The sequence below is a fragment of the Orbicella faveolata genome, unplaced genomic scaffold (assembly GCF_042242905.1).
Source record: "Orbicella faveolata isolate gen_17 unplaced genomic scaffold, um_ofav_v1 contig_24, whole genome shotgun sequence".
Classification (NCBI taxonomy): domain Eukaryota; kingdom Metazoa; phylum Cnidaria; class Anthozoa; order Scleractinia; family Merulinidae; genus Orbicella; species Orbicella faveolata.
Window position 1 is genome coordinate 21,820,001 of NW_028301552.1, and position 17,753 is coordinate 21,837,753.

General features: G+C 39.8%; 2 protein-coding genes across 2 annotated transcripts; both read right to left on the reverse strand.

Moving 5' to 3' along the window:
* Window positions 1-1,433: 1,433 nt before the first annotated feature.
* On the reverse strand, window positions 1,434-2,203 carry LOC149110874 (uncharacterized). Its single transcript, XM_089291757.1, has one exon. The coding sequence runs from the start codon at window positions 2,201-2,203 to the stop codon at window positions 1,739-1,741; it is 465 nt and encodes a 154-aa protein (XP_089147883.1). The 3' UTR covers window positions 1,434-1,738.
* Window positions 2,204-16,715: 14,512 nt separating this feature from the next.
* LOC110040679 (uncharacterized) lies at window positions 16,716-17,493 on the reverse strand. The gene has a single exon (XM_020745956.2). The coding sequence runs from the start codon at window positions 17,476-17,478 to the stop codon at window positions 16,765-16,767; it is 714 nt and encodes a 237-aa protein (XP_020601615.2). The 5' UTR covers window positions 17,479-17,493; the 3' UTR covers window positions 16,716-16,764.
* Window positions 17,494-17,753: the final 260 nt, after the last annotated feature.

The window sequence follows — 17,753 nt, forward strand, 5'->3', positions numbered from 1 at the left end:
TCTTTTTAATTATTCGCTCCGGAGGGACAAAGTCGGTGATCATGTTGATTACTTGCATTCTAACTTGTGATGCCGGGTCCCGTTGTTAGATTAAAACTGTATTACGTTATGTCGCTTGTTACCACGGATCATATTTAGCTTTGTCAAACTTATGTTTTTTCCATCCTGAATCTGCTCGAGCTTATCTTATCCTGAGCTCAATGTTTAGGTATATACCTCCTTTGTTCGTTCTCGCACCACATCATTTACGTTAGCATAAAACTACATATAAGAGACGTGGTTCTTATTCCCTGCCTTATTCCCCGCCTCATTCCCTGCCTTATTCCCTGCCATCGCTGTGAAAAATCTGCCGGAGAATCTCGCAACTCTCACCATTTGATCACGCAACGTGACAACATCCACGCGAGAGGCCCCGACACGTGCGCGGATCCGCGCGGATATATGACGTCAGGATGGCGCAATTTGTTCTAAAAATAGAAAAATAGATCGTTTTCACGTGACGTCATCACTTTTTAAAATCCAAAACTAAAGAGACACCAAAGTTTTTATCCTCGTCAGGCATAAGAGGCGGTATATTTATATCTGTTTACAATTTTACAGCTCAATAGCGCGCTTCGTTTGGAATCCAGAGCATTTTGAATTTCAGGATTATGGAGGTGCGTGACACAAGGCTTACGATCGAGTTTGTCGAAAAATATATACTTATCTCATGATTTTGAGCCTTTTTAGAAGTTAGAGCATTATGAAAAGTGCTTATGTAAATGCTTGTTTGATCAGTACTGATAATCAGTCACCTAGACAGCCAAAGTAAGTTCCAGATGTTTACACTATTTTCCGACCGCCATATTGGTGTACCACGGAGGTACACCAACATGGCGTTTTCATACTGGGCTCTGTAAATATCTGCGAAACATTTCGACGAATATCTGAAGTTTGGGGAAACGCACAGGCCTAAAACTTGGAGAAGTGTCTTATTTAGTTATCTTCTATAACATCATAATTTCATAGCTTTTTCCACTGGATGGTTTTCGATTTATGTTTTTGTTGCGTGACAGTGAAAACGATCTATTGTCCCGTATCATAGGTGCGCGCGGATCCCAAGACTTACGGTCTCCGTCCCCGATTATGGCTCCTGGTCCGAAAAAAAATTGGCGGGAAGGGGAAAAATCTGCAACTGACTTTGCATCCTCCACAAGGTCAGCAAAATTTGTTTTCCAAGCGATCGTCAACTTCACCATCTTCACTGGTATCATTTTCGGAGTTTGGAGCATGTTTGGCTGAAAATAATTCGGCTCAAGAGCAGCAATAACCCAGAGTAGTAGTTTAAATCTCTTAGAGGGAATGAGGTCACGAAAACGTGGCCTGGCTGCTGAGTACTATTCGAAATGGCTGCAACGATGTCGAATTTTAGGCTTACGAATTGCGTAAGGAAAACCTGCAGTTTAGAGGCTGAAACTTCGATGAGTGGCTAAACTTAGTGTGAGGTTTCTATTAGCGTTGACAAAAAAAATACGTTTCAGGAATGACTTTCTCCTTTAATGAGAAAAAATGTAAACAATGACGGCAGCAAAGGTTCGCCTTTTCTTTAAGAAAGTTCTTCTTCAATGTCGACAACATTTATCTTTCAATGTTGACAGTGATACACCCCAATAAGGTGAAATTTCGTGCGAAAATATGTTGAACTAACGAGAAAGATCGTTTTGACGCAAAACCATACGCGAATTCATTACTTCGAGTTTTACACAACAGTAACCAATGCATATACAAAAAATAACACGGCTGAGACTCCAGCTTTACTGGCAGAAGACGAGCTTCTGGTGCATCCACCACCGGGACAATCTAGCGTGCAGTCCTCGGCATCACACTTGAGGCTGCATCCCCCACCGTTGCAGATTAGATGGCAATCTTTTACGCCAGCTGGACAGGTCATGGTGCATCCACCCCCAGCACAGCCGAGCGTACACTTCGCCGAATCACAGGTGCTGTCGCAGCCTCCACCAGCGCAAAGTTGATCGCAATATTTGAGGTTCTGTGAGCAGGTCATGTCGCATCCTCCTCTGATGCAGTTAAGCGAGCATTCTGCGGCATCACAGGAGATAATGCATCCAAGGCCACCGGTGCAGGTTGCGCTGCTGGCAGAGGACGGCGTGATCCCCCCGGTAAGCATAAGTGGCAACAGAGTGATGAGCCGTGGCAGCGCCATTCCTTTAAGGGTAACACACAAATCTACGATATAAATATCATAACATTTTTAGTTTATTTAAGGTAATTCCACTGAAATAGAACCTGCACAGAGATTTTTTGTGAAACTTTGCCTGTTGATTGTTTATATTATAGGAACTAAAATTTTACAATAAAAATGAGGGGTCCCCATGTTCGTTTAGGAGCAACAGCACCTTGTTTATACCCTGTAAATCCTTATAATAGCACCATGATTGTAGTCAGGATTGCTTGCTAAATTTACGTTTCCGACGATTGTTTTTTGTTCTACACTGAGAAGTGGTCCATATTTATTTTACACAGAGAAATCTATTACTCAATCCAAAACAACAGAAAAAAATGATAGGTTACCATACTCGTTTGCGAGAAAATGACGAGTTATCTCTATGGCGAGGTCCAGCTTTTAATGCGCGCGCGCTGATCACGCGTGAAATTATGCGCTGTAGGGATGCGCAATGCAATACTGGGGAATTACCTTAATATACGTAGTATACTTTAGATGAGGTAACTGTTATAGTCTTGTTTGAATGAGACTGGAGGCTAAATGAAACGTTAGGTTTTCGAGTTAGCCTCCGGCCTAGTTATGTCTAATTGTAGGACAGGAGAGATGAAGGACGAATTTGCAGTTTACAGTTTTGCTTAAGGGAGAACAAAGAAGATAAGAAATTAACGAATTCGGGTATTGGCCTGACAGTAAATCATGTGTTATTGTCTTTGTACTGAAGCAAATCAAGTCGACTAATAAAAATCTCGTCACGCACTCTACAAACATAAACAACATTAGAGAGGATGTCGTACAAGTTGAGAAAAATGCACTGGGAACTCTTCGCCCAATACCTAAAGTGAGACTGTCCGGAGATAACAGGAGTCAAAGCCAATACGGAGAGTGATTCGAACGCCATTGTATGAGGAGTTGGCAATTCCGTGGGGTTTACAATTATTCAAGACAATATTTCCACAACCGAAGCGCTCCAGATGTAAGGAATCGATTTTACTCTAACCGAAAAAAAAAAAAAAAAAAAAAAAAAAAAAACTGGCCAGCAAGAACGCGAAAGATTCAGATCTCGACTTGAATTCCAACAGCAACATCTTAAAAAAACATAGGCACGCAAAGCGTGCAAGAGTTATTATTATTTTTTTTTTGTGAATTAAAAGCGCCTGGAGGTAGCAAAAACCCACTGTTAACAGTTATGATAAGATTAGTCCAACAAGATTGTTTGGTTACGAGGTACAGCAAAAAATTAGAATTTGTTTCAATGTGGGTGTAGCTTACAAACTGTTCTTTAGTTCGTATTGCGTGATCGTCGATCGTCCAGGTGAGGGTAGTTCTGAAAAGAACTCAGTGTTGTTGGTGACTGACGTTTCGACAACCTGAGCAGAAGTCATCTTCAGAGTCAAGTGAATAGTGTTTGCCAGTCGATGGTGTTATAAGTTTGGTCCGTTGAAAGTGATTGGTCCGTTTAGCCATGATGGTATTGGCTGTAAGAATCGTGTTAAGTTTGTCATCAGTCATTGGTCATCCGTCTATTGGTAATCAAATCGGTCTGTTTGAGGTCCGTCTGTTGTTAGTCAAATAAAGTTGGTCTGATCTGTTAGAGGTCCGTTTGTCGGTTTCGTTTCCGCCGTGGATGAAGTCATTTTCAAGGTGCCGGTAGTTGTTGACGTCTGTTAAGAGGCATTTGTTCCAAGTTAGTGTACTAGCTTTCCAGAGTCAGTCGTTAAAAATAGTTTGTACTGTAGGTTCTCGTTGAAACATTTCTCAGTTGTATAAATCGATATCATTGTCTATTAATTTGAAGTGGTTTTATTGTTAAAAGCAAAGGTGGCAACAGAATTAAGTGACTCGACATGTCAGACGTACTATCTGATTACCAGATTAGTTTTTGTTTATCCGTGAAATGATAATTAGAGTTTGAAATTAAAAAAAATCGTTCTTCTTCCATTTTTCACCAGATATTTAACTTAATACCATTTATCTCCAGCAACGAAGAAAAATCACATCGCACCTATGTTTTTGAGAAATTAAACAAGAATTTCGCGTCGTATACCTTTACGAGGAAAACAAAAATATCAAGTTACAAACGTTGGCGTGAAAAGTAAAATTGTCACGTTTGCTAGTCAACATATTGAATTTGACTCATTTTATAACAAGACCCAATTTGGCATGGTCTCATTCTGTTGTCAGCAATAATCATAGTGTTTTTTCGGTTTTGATATTCCACGAAACCACTTCAAATTAATATCGATATCAAACCCATTTAAACGAGACGACATTATGGAAGGTAAACAGTGTTGCCTAACTTGAACAACCAGACACATGAAAAACTGTATAAATTTTATAAGACGCCTTGAAATCTGTAGAACTTGGGAGGTTTCCTTGTTACATTACCCTTCCCAACGCCTGAGAGTTAGTGTGCTTCTCAGGGTTCAAATGTATTGCTTCTCCCTAGCGGCTTGTTTACTTCTTGCCTTAATTGTGTCTGTAAGAGAGACCAAAAAATTCCCAAGTTAATGGCTTTAATACTCCGCGAATTGTAAATTTGTACCAAAAGAAACCAGGAAAGTGCTCAAATATTGCTGCAGACTCCGTGACACCTAATGAAAGCGCAAATTGATTTAATCAGTCTTTGAGGAGACTCATTCATATCGGCCAAGTAGCGCTGTTTATCTTCAATAATTTTCGTTGAAACGCTTCTCAGCCATTAATATCGTTGTGGGTTAATTTTGAATTGTTTTATTGTTAACAACAAAGGTGGCAACAGAAAAAGAAAGTGGTATTTCGCGACTATCTGGTAATTAAATTAGTTCTTGTTCATCGGTAAAAATTTGCATTTTTAATAAAACAACATCGTTTCTGTTCCGTTTCTTCATCACTACATCAGATATTTAACTTTCTTTCATTTATCTCCAAAAAACAAGCACATCTTCGGCGTGTTTTGGAGAAGAAAACGGTTTCATATTACATGCCTTTGCGAGGAAAACGAAAGTATCAAGTTACAAAGTGTGCGCGAAGAGCTCAATTGTCACGTTTGCTGCTTCAACGTATTATTGAATTTAAAATGAACGAAAATCAACGTAAAAAACCAGTAGCAATTTGTACGTAATTTTTGGACCTTGAATGAAAATACAACCTTGAAACATACACACTGCAAAGGGGAAAAGCCCTGGCAGACTACCAAGGTAGACACAAACCGGAAGTGAAGCGAGCAGGGGTGAGTACTTATGGGACTACTGTGCCAGAGCTATCAATTGCGCTCTGCACTATCTGAGATTGTTTCACTTGTTGAACCACGCAAGGAATCTGTTTCAAAACGAAAGAACGTGTCGCCCCAAAGTCTAATCTAATTAATTTGCGGTTTAACCCATGGAGTCTTCTGTTGAGGCCGACTAGCGGCCGAACCTGATAAACTGAAATTGATCTAGGTCTGTCATAAGCTGACACTCGTTTAGGGTCGAACTGTGCACAGCTGGTCGGACTGTGTTGAATCACGTGACTCAGTCGCGCATGGTTTGTCTTTGAAAGAGTTTCGTGTCGGGCGGATTGCTTTTACCCTGTTGCTTTTTGCTACAGTTTTGTACTTTTCCCGTCGAAACCGCACAGAACATGTAAGTATAGGTTTCACAATTTCCATTTGTCCGAATGTGCTGTTAATTTAGGTTTTTTTCTTGTTCAGTTTTTTACCGTAGGCGTAGATCAAGTTGACAAGCCGTGGAGATGTCTGTACGTCGAGCATCGCGATTAAAGCTTTGAGTTTTTACGACTACGCGTTGAAAATATTCTGTGAATCGTCCTGAACATCTTCACTGAGGAATATTTCAAGATGTTCCATACCACAAACCTTAAAGAAAATCCCTGTTAAGAATTCCCGTTTTTAGAAATTTCCATAAATGCTAGAAATTAAAATGCCGCTGAAGACACTAAGAAAAGCGACGTCAAAACGCTTCTATCAAGTTAAAGTTTCTGGACTGGCTTCTTATTTGGTTATTCTGACCGTGTGAACAAGAGTCACTGATTCGTCAGTTTTAATTGCAACTACTCGAGCGTGAAAAACAAAAGTGTTAAGTTACCACTCAGGGAAATTAACAAATAAAAATATCATGTTTTATTTTTTTCTCAAGCATCCGAGCGGGCCGGAATCCTAAATCCTCGAATTTGATTGGCTACTCATACGCACGTGACCGGTCCAACTTTTTACGATACGGCCCACGGGCCGGATTTTTTTCCCGCTGCCTAAATTTGCTCCTAAAAGTTAGCGGTAATCGTCAATCTTTTGCCTTTTTTACACATCCATCGACCGACGATTAGTCAACGCAAGTTTATTACTGTTCACTTTAAAATGGCAAGGAAAGTCACTGTAGGTAAATTCAATTGAATGTTTTGAAGTTGTGAGAGTTTGCTTAATTGTTTGTAGTTTGGCGCTGTAATGGCGCGTAATCCTGAGTTTCTCTCGCCGTAAAATTTGAGTCAATTTCAGTCGAGTTTACCTCTCTGATCGTTGCTGTATTTAGGAGGATTTCTGTGGAATACACTTAATGAATTTCCTCGCTTTCTGCTATTCAATTTACGGTAGAAAAGTGACGAAGTGATTTTAAAAGCAACGACTGACAGAAATTGTTTTTGTAGTAAAACTTCAAACTTCGCACGAAATTTTACACCGCAAAAACAATTTTGGAGGACTTAACTGGTGAAATAAATGCAACTAACACAAAGTAGTTCGAAAAAAATCTGTTTTTAATACATCTTTCTTTGTTCACTATCTGAGTTACTCGCTCGGTGCCGAGATTTTGTACAAATCGTTAGTAGACGGCGCGCAAGCCGATTCAATGACAAGAGTTGCGTAAACAAACCCATTTGTAATCTGTAAAACCAATTTACTGCGGGAAAAAAAATAAACATGTTATTTGCCGGCTTAGGGTCGTTCCGTATGGTGAAAAACTGTGACCTTGGGCTTGAAAATGCTGCCCGAGGCCGAGGGCAGCATATCCTATTTAGGTTCAACCGTTAAGTGGTCATATGATAAAATGCTTAATGACTGAGTAAGGTCGTAATGGGAAAGCAAAGCCCTCGGGGCAAAGCCTTGATGACATGTTCGTGTATGCCAAAGACTACGATTCTTCGGCTGATGATCGAATTCTGAACTCTTTTGAAACCCATCCACAAACACCTGGGCTCAACCATAGCAAACGAAGCATCGGAAATGTCAGAATAAAGCCAATACAAGAATACCTGTTTCTGTTTGTAGAAAAACAAAGATAGCCGTTCTAAAATCAGGATGAAATCTCCACACACATGATTCACCTTAACAAGTCACGGTGGCAATTTGATTGGTTGTTTATCGTAGCTCCAATCTGATTGACATTTAACAAATCAAATGTGGTTTAGCGCGGTCTGTACTCTTATCGACAACGAGTACGCGTCATCACAGTGGTCAAAATTTTGTGGAATCACGAGGCTCCTCGTGAGTCCACAACATTTTGACCACTGTGATGACGCGTACTCGTTGTCGATAAGAGTACAGACCACGCTAAACCACATTCGATTTGTTTTTTACCACAATATCAAAGATGACGAAAGAAATCTTTGTCAAGATTTGTTGACAATTGAAAACTCGGACTTGAAAGTGCACGCGCTGCACTATGCAAAGGAGCTACTTGTACGCGTCAGAGTTTTCTTTCAAAAACTTTTGCAAACCCACTCAACATGCAGAAACAATAATAATAAAAAAAATTGGGGGGAAAAGAGTGATGACGCGTTCTCGTTGTCGATAAGAGTACAGACCACGCTAAAACACATTTCGATTTGTTTTTTACCACAATATCAACGTCAAAGAAAATATTTTTTCAGAGCGCGAGCTGAAAAATGCATTGCGTGACACATTGACGCGAGCAACATGGTCTGGACATCTTATCAACAACGGCAAATAAGCCAATCAGATTGCGAAATTAGCAGCAATTGTGATAAAAACATACGTCCCTCACTGATCCATTGGTCCATTACCCGATGATAACACACCCCAGACCCGTTGACTAAGAGGTATTTTTTTTTGACAAAAAAATAACTCAAAAATGGCTGCGGAGGAGACGGGCTAACTAACATAATGGCTTAGAGCACTGTCATCTGTTGGCATGGACAGTCAACACCAGAGGATTAAACACACTTTTGTAGTTTTTGAATAGTCAGAGCTTAGAATGAACGTGGACAAAAATTTGAAACGCTTCTGTGTATAAATAGATCCTAAAGGCTTCCAAAAAAAAGAAGGCGAAAGGAAACCACGGAGTCCGTGCAAACACTGAGAGTTAGAAAGAGCCGCGGAATGTGCAGGTTTCGCAGTGTTTCCATAGCCGTCTAGTACTTAATTCTGCTTGTGAGTGCTTTGCGGAAAATCAAGCTTTAAAGCTTCATGCCGTTAACTTTTTTAGGGGCATCGTACCAAGACCATATTCAATGCGTCTAGATTGCAACAATAGCTGACAAACAAGGCCTATAACTTACTCAGGTGACGGAAGATCCGTTGCAGGCTACACCAGTGACAATTTTAAGAACATATTTGAAATTTAAAAGCTATTTAAACTGTAAATATGATGTTAATAGTGAATTCCAGTGAAATCGCCAGCTCTATGATCTATTAAATAGGCCGCTATTTTTCAACAACTCTTACATTGGGGTGTATAAACGGCCGAGAAGTTAAAAAGCCGGCAAAACGTTTCGCACAACCGAAATTTAAAGTTATAATACATGAACCTTTACGATGTAACTAAATAATACAAGTGCAAACAAATTGCTGCGTTACCTTTTCAGTTGACAAAAGCCAAAGCGAGATTTTCAATCAGCAGGGCGAAATCTTATAACGAAGTGGCACGCTTATTATGTAGCAACGAATTGCTCGTTGTTTTTGTGGCTACTGTTGCTAGGCAACACTAGCCACTATGTTATCGCGTGTGTAAGTAAGTAGAATGTCCAATTTTCGGAACGTGGTCGGAACTATTCGGTCCTCTGTAACTGGAAGTCGAACGGAAGTCAGTCCGATGTTCATAGTCACAAACTAGTCGAACGTATAATGTCCATTTTCTCTCGGTTTTACACGAACGCTATAATCGAACATCTGCTGGTCTCATTTCGGACTTATACGGCACCGAACGACCAGCGAAGCTAAATCCCGCTCTCTCCAATGATCGAGTTTTTATCGACTACTCACGCACTACGTATCGAAAACGATCTGGCTGGGAGCTCGAGTTTTGAGGTAAGAGTATTCTGTATTTATGTGTTTATCCTATTTTGGACCAGGATCAGACACGGCATTCAAGGAATGTGCACAGTGTTTCTTCTTAAAAGGATTTTAGGCTTCTGAGGGCGCGGATAGAATTCTCTTCAGGTAAACATTCCCGGAATCGCTGATATGTGTAAGACGGCCATGCATGAAAACATAATGATTTGTCCAGCTTAGCATTGCGAAATGCTCCATGTACAGGATCGTACAGGATCTGGCAATTTATAAACCTTTTCCGCGGTTACGAAATTTTCCCTCGGGAAACTATTAATTCCCTTCGTAGATCAAAATATCGTCCTGCGAGACACAAACCAGAAAAAAATCTAGCCTTTAGAAAACGTGAATACCGTTCGGAGAACAAAATGCGTCTTTAGAGACACAAAAGCATTTCCTTTGGGAAACGAAAATCCCTTCAGGTGACTAGATAGATTACGGGTAGTAGTAAAACACACACAGACTATAATATATATTACAAAATCCATGGTCGTCTATGATTCTGTACATGTGAAGCAAAATAGCCTGCTGGACACCGACTTGAAGGCTGACAAAGCTCTGTCTGTTTAATTGTAGAAATATGAGACAATAATATATATATCACTTATTTGTGATGGTAAGAGATAAAGAACCATCCAGTGCGTCGCTGAGAAGACTTTTGAGCTCACTGAAACATAGAAAAATGAGAAAGAAAATCTTCCTGTTTCATTCATTAAACAATGGAGTAGCAGGTTTACTAAAAGACAGTTTCTACAGCAATTGTTTTGTGACATATATTAAAAAATATTTACAGTGTCATATAATTCATCAGAGAAACATTTTTTAGTGTCAAATCTCAGTTCTGCAACAAGTACGGGTAAGTAATTTTGCCTCTTCTAGAGTAACATGCAGCACTGATTCTAATTCAGTGTTAAATCGGTGGGTGTAAAACCCAGAATGTTGACTGCAGACTGCAGACCGAGGTAAAATGCAGACTGAGAGTAAAATGCAGACTGCAGATTGTAAGCTTTTTAACTGAATCGTGTTACCGTTTGCGTAAACAGGCTAACCAGCGCTTTATTAATAGGCTAACCTGAGTGATATTCAGGCTAATTGGAGTGATATTCAAGCTAACCATAGTGATATTCAGGCTAACCTAAGTGCAGACTTTCACTACGATTAGCCTGAATAACCCTGTTTACTGTTAGCACTCTATAATGGAAATGACACAAAATGTCTGTAGTCTGCGGTCTGCATTTTACCCCTGGTCTGCAGTCCGCATTCTACGTTTCACACTGACCAAGTGTTAAATGAGAGGTGACCAAGACTTGGATTAAGGTCATTAGTAGTAGGAGGAATGGGAAACTTCTTACTCAGATCCGATAACAGCAAATCAGTCATAGAATGACGCAAGGAGTCATTTTAGAAATTAGAGTTGCGCTAGCTGGTGTTCAATATTTGCAAAATAATTGTGATTGATTAATACCAAGTGTTTTAAATATGACAATGGTCTGAATACATGGTTAATTGTTCAAGGGTTTCATTAACATTCAGAGATAGGCAAACTTTTACAGAGAAAGAATGTCATCTCCTTATCAAAGGGCAAATCATAATGCATGTGTGGAATCAGAGAGCAAGAGTACAATATGACCACAAAGGCAAAACGTAAACTTAAAAAGAGCAAGAATATGGCCTCTGATCAAAAGGCAAAACACGCACAAATGAATTGCCCACAGAGCAAAGCCAAAAACCCATATTTTGAGTTGACTATTTCAAGCTTCCATGAGATGATTGCCCATGGCCCTGGCACTGAATACTTGTATTTGCTCCCGTGGGGGATACTTTGGGAATTTCTGGGTGGGGATGTGGCGCTGGGACCCTGGAACCCTTAGCCTATACCAGAGCTAGTTCAGCTGAATTTTGCTAACCTATACTAGAGTAAACTCCCCAAATCCCCCCATCTATCGACACTGTTGAGGCTGATTTGCGTAAATTTAAACTTACTTGCCGATTTGATTTTTTTTATATTTTTGAGTGGCAATTCCTGGTTTCCTTACTCTAAATAAAATCTTCAACCAACCAGTCAGTTTTGTGAAAGATGATATCCTATTCTAGACCCAAACGCTCTGATTTATATACCCTATCCTAGAGTAAACTGCTTGAAGACCATACCCTTCATAGCAGCACATACCTATATAGCCCATATATGGCAGTGCCCCTCCCCCTCACCGGGTATTTGCTGTCATTGTCAGGAGAGAATGAATTCCTGGTATCTATGTATACCTTTGTGGTAAAACAAGTGTTGAGGTTAATGATTGGGCTTGTAAAACATGCCATAGACACAGTATAAACCCCATGTGCTGTTGTTAATGGCATGGTAATTTTCCACAAAACCAGCTCTCTTTGATTTAAATGAATATGAATGCAATTGCTAGCACCAAGAATTGCATTTCAAGAGTTAATGCAAGACAATTTAATAACTACTTAATGACCGCGAGTGAGATCTTCCCATAACGACCGAACGGTCGAGGTTATTAAGTTATTTATTATATGGCTTATGAATTAAAGAAAAGAAAAAAATTATTCGAGAGGAAGTCGTCAATTTACATCCGGCGATTCGCGCGTTTACCGATCCATTCATCGTCTCAAACCCAGGGCAAAACTACACAGTTAGTGAACTTTACCACTGTGTTACGCATTCCGTTAAAAACACACATTTCTTTACGGGAAAAATGATTGTCACAGGCTTGCCACAAAAAGGTATTTTAGTATAGTGGTGTCACAATTTGATGGGGGAGTTTTTCTGACTTTTGTGGTGAAGTGTCAACGCATGTAGAAAAGACAGAAAGTGCTTCAAAATAATCCATTGAAACCAACGGTCTTTCGGTGAAAGAAAATACTAATGCTTTCGAATGCACTGCTCAGAATAACTCGATCTTCTCATTCGCTTTCGACAACATATCTTCGCCTTCTTCGTTCTGGGAGATTTAAATTTATGGATGAAATTTTCAAGCTAAAAGTTCTAAAAGTTCGTGTAGTTATCAAAAACACGGCTGACAATGACAATGACCGCCCGATTGTTTACATCTGATGATCCTGGAAACTGATTTACACTTGCTTACGTTAAAGCGAGGGAATCTATTTGATGAGAACTACTAAACTAACTGTGACGGAGTTCAATATTTCGGTAATTGTTGTGTCTAAGATGATAAATTATAAGTTTCTTCGTTTGACAGATCTACCGCTGGTGTTTTTCAGTTTTTTTTTTTTTTTACTGAGACTTGGCGAACTTTGATTGTTTTTAGTGCCACTAAGGTTGCCGGCTGGTAAGTCAAGAACGACTTCTATAAAACTTTTATTAAGGAAAAATCTCGTTAAAATGTTATTATGTCACTGACAGCTTCTGATATGAGTTTTTGAAATATTTTATTCGTTTGTTTCTTAGACGTGAGCTGGAGTGTATTCTAGTTTGTTTACCTTCCACTTTCCAGCACAATGTCGTGGCTAGTTTAATATTGTACCTTCAGTCTTCGACTAAACTTTTGGCTACTCGGAATTAAATTTACTTTCTCTTACTGTTTTAAACGGCTTTCATCGTTTTAATGCGCTCGGATTTTCAGAGTCGCTGCAGTGCTTGTTTGACATTTTGTGCCCAGGCTCCTCCTAATTTGATTAATTCGTAATGAGCCCGTGGGCATCACGGCTGCAAAATGACTACTCAGATCTCGCTCTTAGCCAATCAGAGCGCGCGTTATATCGGCCACAAGCCAAAGCCATATAATAAGATACAGGATAATATATATTGTTGGTGGTCTTGCAGACTTCTAATACTGCGAGTATGTTGCCATGACTACCATGAAAGGCTCAGGTGCAATCAAGGTCAATTTTTTATAAAGATAGTTGCACTATAAGAGTTTTGTATTGTCATTAAATATCAACCCTTAGAAGGTAGTGCAGGGTGCTGATTGGTTGATGGGTAAAAGAAATTTCTGTAAAACTGATGGGATTGGTTTTAATCCACAATAAAACATTATTTGATGCAACAAAGAAGTTCACAACATGAAAGTGTTAACCATGTAGTATGGGATAATCAATTAGGAGCAACAATAAATACAAATAGAAAAACTGTTAAGTCACAAAAAAATACTAGGTGATGAAAATGAACAAAGTAAGCATGAAGGTGAAAATGCCTACAGTTGTTACCTTCTGCTAGAGCAATGTTTAGCTAGCCAATGTATATTCTGGCACTTGTTTTTTCTTGTAAAAAGTCAGTTGATGTCAACATAGTATTAATCAGTAATAGCCTGTTGATTATATTTAGAGATAAAAACTCTGAAGAATTAGCATATCCTGGAATTGCTGGTTTTTAGTGTCACGCAATTCAAAATAGATCAAAATAAAAATCAAAACCGGTCAATAGATAAAGTCCAGAATCTGGGAAATGAAAGAAGGTAAATATGCAAAAATTATCGCCAAAATTCTGGTCACAGCAATTTTTCTTATGCGAGATGTGCGGAGAAATTTTTTACCCAAATTTAGAGATTTGTATGGAGACGCCATGCTGGTGTCCATCCGTATGGGCACCAACATGGCGGCCGGAAACCAACAAAAACATCTGTCACTGAGTTTTGCAACAAAAGCGTGAATTTATCCCTCAAGGAACTCTAGAACATTAAAATGAAACTTTTTCTAAGACATGAACTGTTCAGATAGCCAAGTTCCCCGAAATAAGTCACTTTTTTCACCATCATGACAGCTCTCTAGGCCGTCATGTAAATGCCGCGTCACGCAAAAGCTTAGAAATTCAAGCGTACTGTGTCACAAAACCAAGAACCCATTTGGAGCGAAAATTTGTATGAATATTAGTTTTCAACTGCTCTTATACATCATTTAAGTAAAATCTCAGGGAGATCAATAGTTGTGTAGTTCGAATTTTGGTGACGTCATGTGAAAACCAGCTGTATTCCTTGGTACGATGGCCAGAATGTAAGCAAGTGCATTACAGTGATATAGGTACATGCAAATCAGAACTGTGATGGTTCGACAAACTTCTTTTACAACACAAAGAAGTTGCAAATGAAAAGTCTAGGGAAATGAAGCATTGCTCTTCACCACGGGCAAGGCTGACCCGTACTACTTCAAATCCTTGCAATACTATTATTCTTTAAACTTGTATCAGCAATTTCACTGACTCTCACTTGAAAATTATGTTGGTAAGAAGGGTAAAAAGGGGTTGTTCAGTGATAAAAATCTTATTACACATTTTTTGTTCAACAGAGCACAACACTTGAAAATGTCCAGGGGATATTCTACACTACAACGTTCAATAACTTACTGATGTAAATATATGACCCAATTGATATGTCTGAGCACTTCTTTTGTGAACAATGTAAGGATGCATGTTTTGCTGCTGGTGCTCAGTGGTTTATACATACAGTAATCAATCTCAGCAGCCAAATTTCTTGATATTATTTTCTAGCTTCTTTGAATGCCCAACCATCCAGTGATTGAGTTGAGTTAGTATTCATGACAGTATTCAATAGTACATCATACATCACATCAAATCACATCTAGATCCGCCACTAGACCATAACTTGTTAAGCCTACAATACGTCTAGCTAACAAACAAGGTGGGTGTGATTATAGGTTTTTGGCCTGGGAAAACCTGGGGGAACTGTCTTGCTGCAGGAAAACCGGGATCTGTTGCAGGGAATTATCTTCAGAGACATCAACAACACTCAGAACTTGGGTCCAATGGTAGCGTTTTAATCCAAGAACGTCACCAAAGAATATTTTACAAGGCACGACTATTTGAGCCGAAAACACGATTCTAAAGGGTTACGTAGAGTTATTAAAAAGTCTTAATAAACATTATCTCGTACATTTCAGAAGGCTCGATTAGCTATAACGGAATTCATCTTGTACAACATTGATAACTGTGAAAACAATACAGGTAGATAACCGTTTAAGACAATATTATCGCAGGTAGTAATTACACTTCAACGCTTATCACAGTTCTTATCTACAACAAAACAGCAGGTGTTCGTTATGGTTAATAAACTGGAACAGTAACATCTATCTCAGAAATGCAAAACGAACTAAAAACAAATATGTTGGATTTCTATTTTTTTTTCGACAGCGACAGCGAATATGTAAAATGAATAGACCAATTTCGATATATTAAAATTCAGCCTAAAACAATAGACCCCAGTACAAGGCTCTGGGGAATAACTACAGAGTTTGGGGGGTTTATTCGCCAGAGCCTCGTGCTGAGGTCTATTGTGTTAAGCTGAATTTTAATATATCGAAATTGGTCTATTAAATGATCTGGTTTTCTCTCCTCACATTCCTCCAACCTTAAAATTAATACCATTTGAATGTTAATAGCGAAGCAAAAATATATGTTTTTTCTTTTTGGTTTTAACTTTTTGTAATTTTGTATTTGATTTTTGTGCCTGGACCGCGGCATAAACCGAACAAGCCGAAATACAATGGCCTCGGGGGTCCGAAAAGATACGCAAGCTATTACCGAGAAAATTATGAAATGGATCTGCTTTAAGTCGAAAGAACAACTGCATGACGTCACGACTAAGGATATCACTAATGTGGTTTCCCATGGTTTCCAACGGAGGTTTCGCTCTGAAAACGCGTCCGTGGAATGTTTTCCGTACACTCTACGTCGGAGGAATTTTAAAACGCAACGATCACCGGTCATTTTGGATTTGTGTTTGAGGAAAACTCGATCAGGGAAATTACATGATTATCGTGACTTTATCGTTTTCGAGAAGCTCCGTTTTCAAAATGTTTTCCGTCCAAACGAAAACAGACAGCCGGCGTTTTCAAATTCCTCCAGTTTGAAGAGCGTTTTCGTCAAGCTCCGTTTTCGTTACGGATTAGTGTGGACGGTCGGCCTAACCGTAGAAATAGAGCAACGTTTTCAATTTCCTCCGGCGTAGTGGACGCTGCCTTACACTGGAGTGCAAAGAATATGTTAAAGTATCTTGGAATTCGAATTAGAACATCAGAGTAGAATGAGATGCCACTGGACCTAAACAACCACATGTTAAATCGGTTTAAAACGAAAATCAAGAGATGACTCTTTGTCATATTAAGCTCAGAAGATTCTTATATTGATTAAGTTAATTACCAGATCCTGGTATCATGAAACGGCGGCATCAATAGAATGTCTACAGGCTCCCTCGCTTTGTTCGGGCGTGCTGGGAGTCTGTTCCCATGCTATTCAATAAAGTCTTTATGTGGTCACGCATCGAACTTCGATCTCCGGCTTCGCCGTTTGGCAAGTTTAAGTGTTCATGCAACCTCCAACACAATCTTGCTTGCAGTTGTCGGCATCGCAGTTGAAGTCGCATCCCCCACCTACGCAGATTAGATGGCAATGTTTTACGCCAGCTGGACAGGTCATGTTGCACCCACCTCCGGTACACTCAAGCGTGCAGTTTTCAGCTTCACATTTACTGTGGCAGCCTCCACCAGTGCAAATTGGATCGCAATACTTGACGCTCTCTGGGCAGGTCATGTCGCATCCTCCTCCAGTGCAACCAAGCGTGCACCTTCCAGCATCACAGACACTGTGGCATCCACCAGTGCAGGCTACGCCGTCTGGTAAGTTAGTGTTTGTGCAACCTCCAACACAATCTTGCTTGCAGTTATCGGCATCGCAGTAGCAGTCGCATCCCCCACCTGTGCAGATCAAATGGCAATCTTTTACGCCAGGTGGGCAGGTCATGGTGCATCCACCCCCGGTACATCCAAGCTTGCAGTTTTCAGCTTCACAGTAACTGTCGCAGCCTCTACCAGTGCAGATTTGACCGCAATGTTTCACACTCTGCGAACAAGTCATGTTACATCCACCCCCGGTACAGTAGCTTGTGCAGTTTCCAGCTGCATTACACTCGCTAGGAGACGAGCAGCCAGTGCAGCTTACCTTGCTGGCCGAGGAGAGCGTGATCTCGGTAAGCATAAGTGGCAACAGAGTGATGAGCAGTGGTAAATCCATTCGTTTCAGAGCAACTGAAAAATCTATCGGAGATAAGAGCAATAAACGTGATTTCAAATGTTTAGTGTGCGCATCCAGGGTTCCTGCTTTTGTTGTAATAATACACTTGAAAAAATTACTCGATCCTGATTGGTCAAAAAGTAGTGCAGTTTTCATGTAACACCAGTACAAATTTGAATCATTCGTGCAAATTACAACAAAGACATCCAAAGTTAGTACGAAGAAACTTACGACTGCCAATGGAAATCCGAGGTAGACGAAGTTGACCCGAAGCC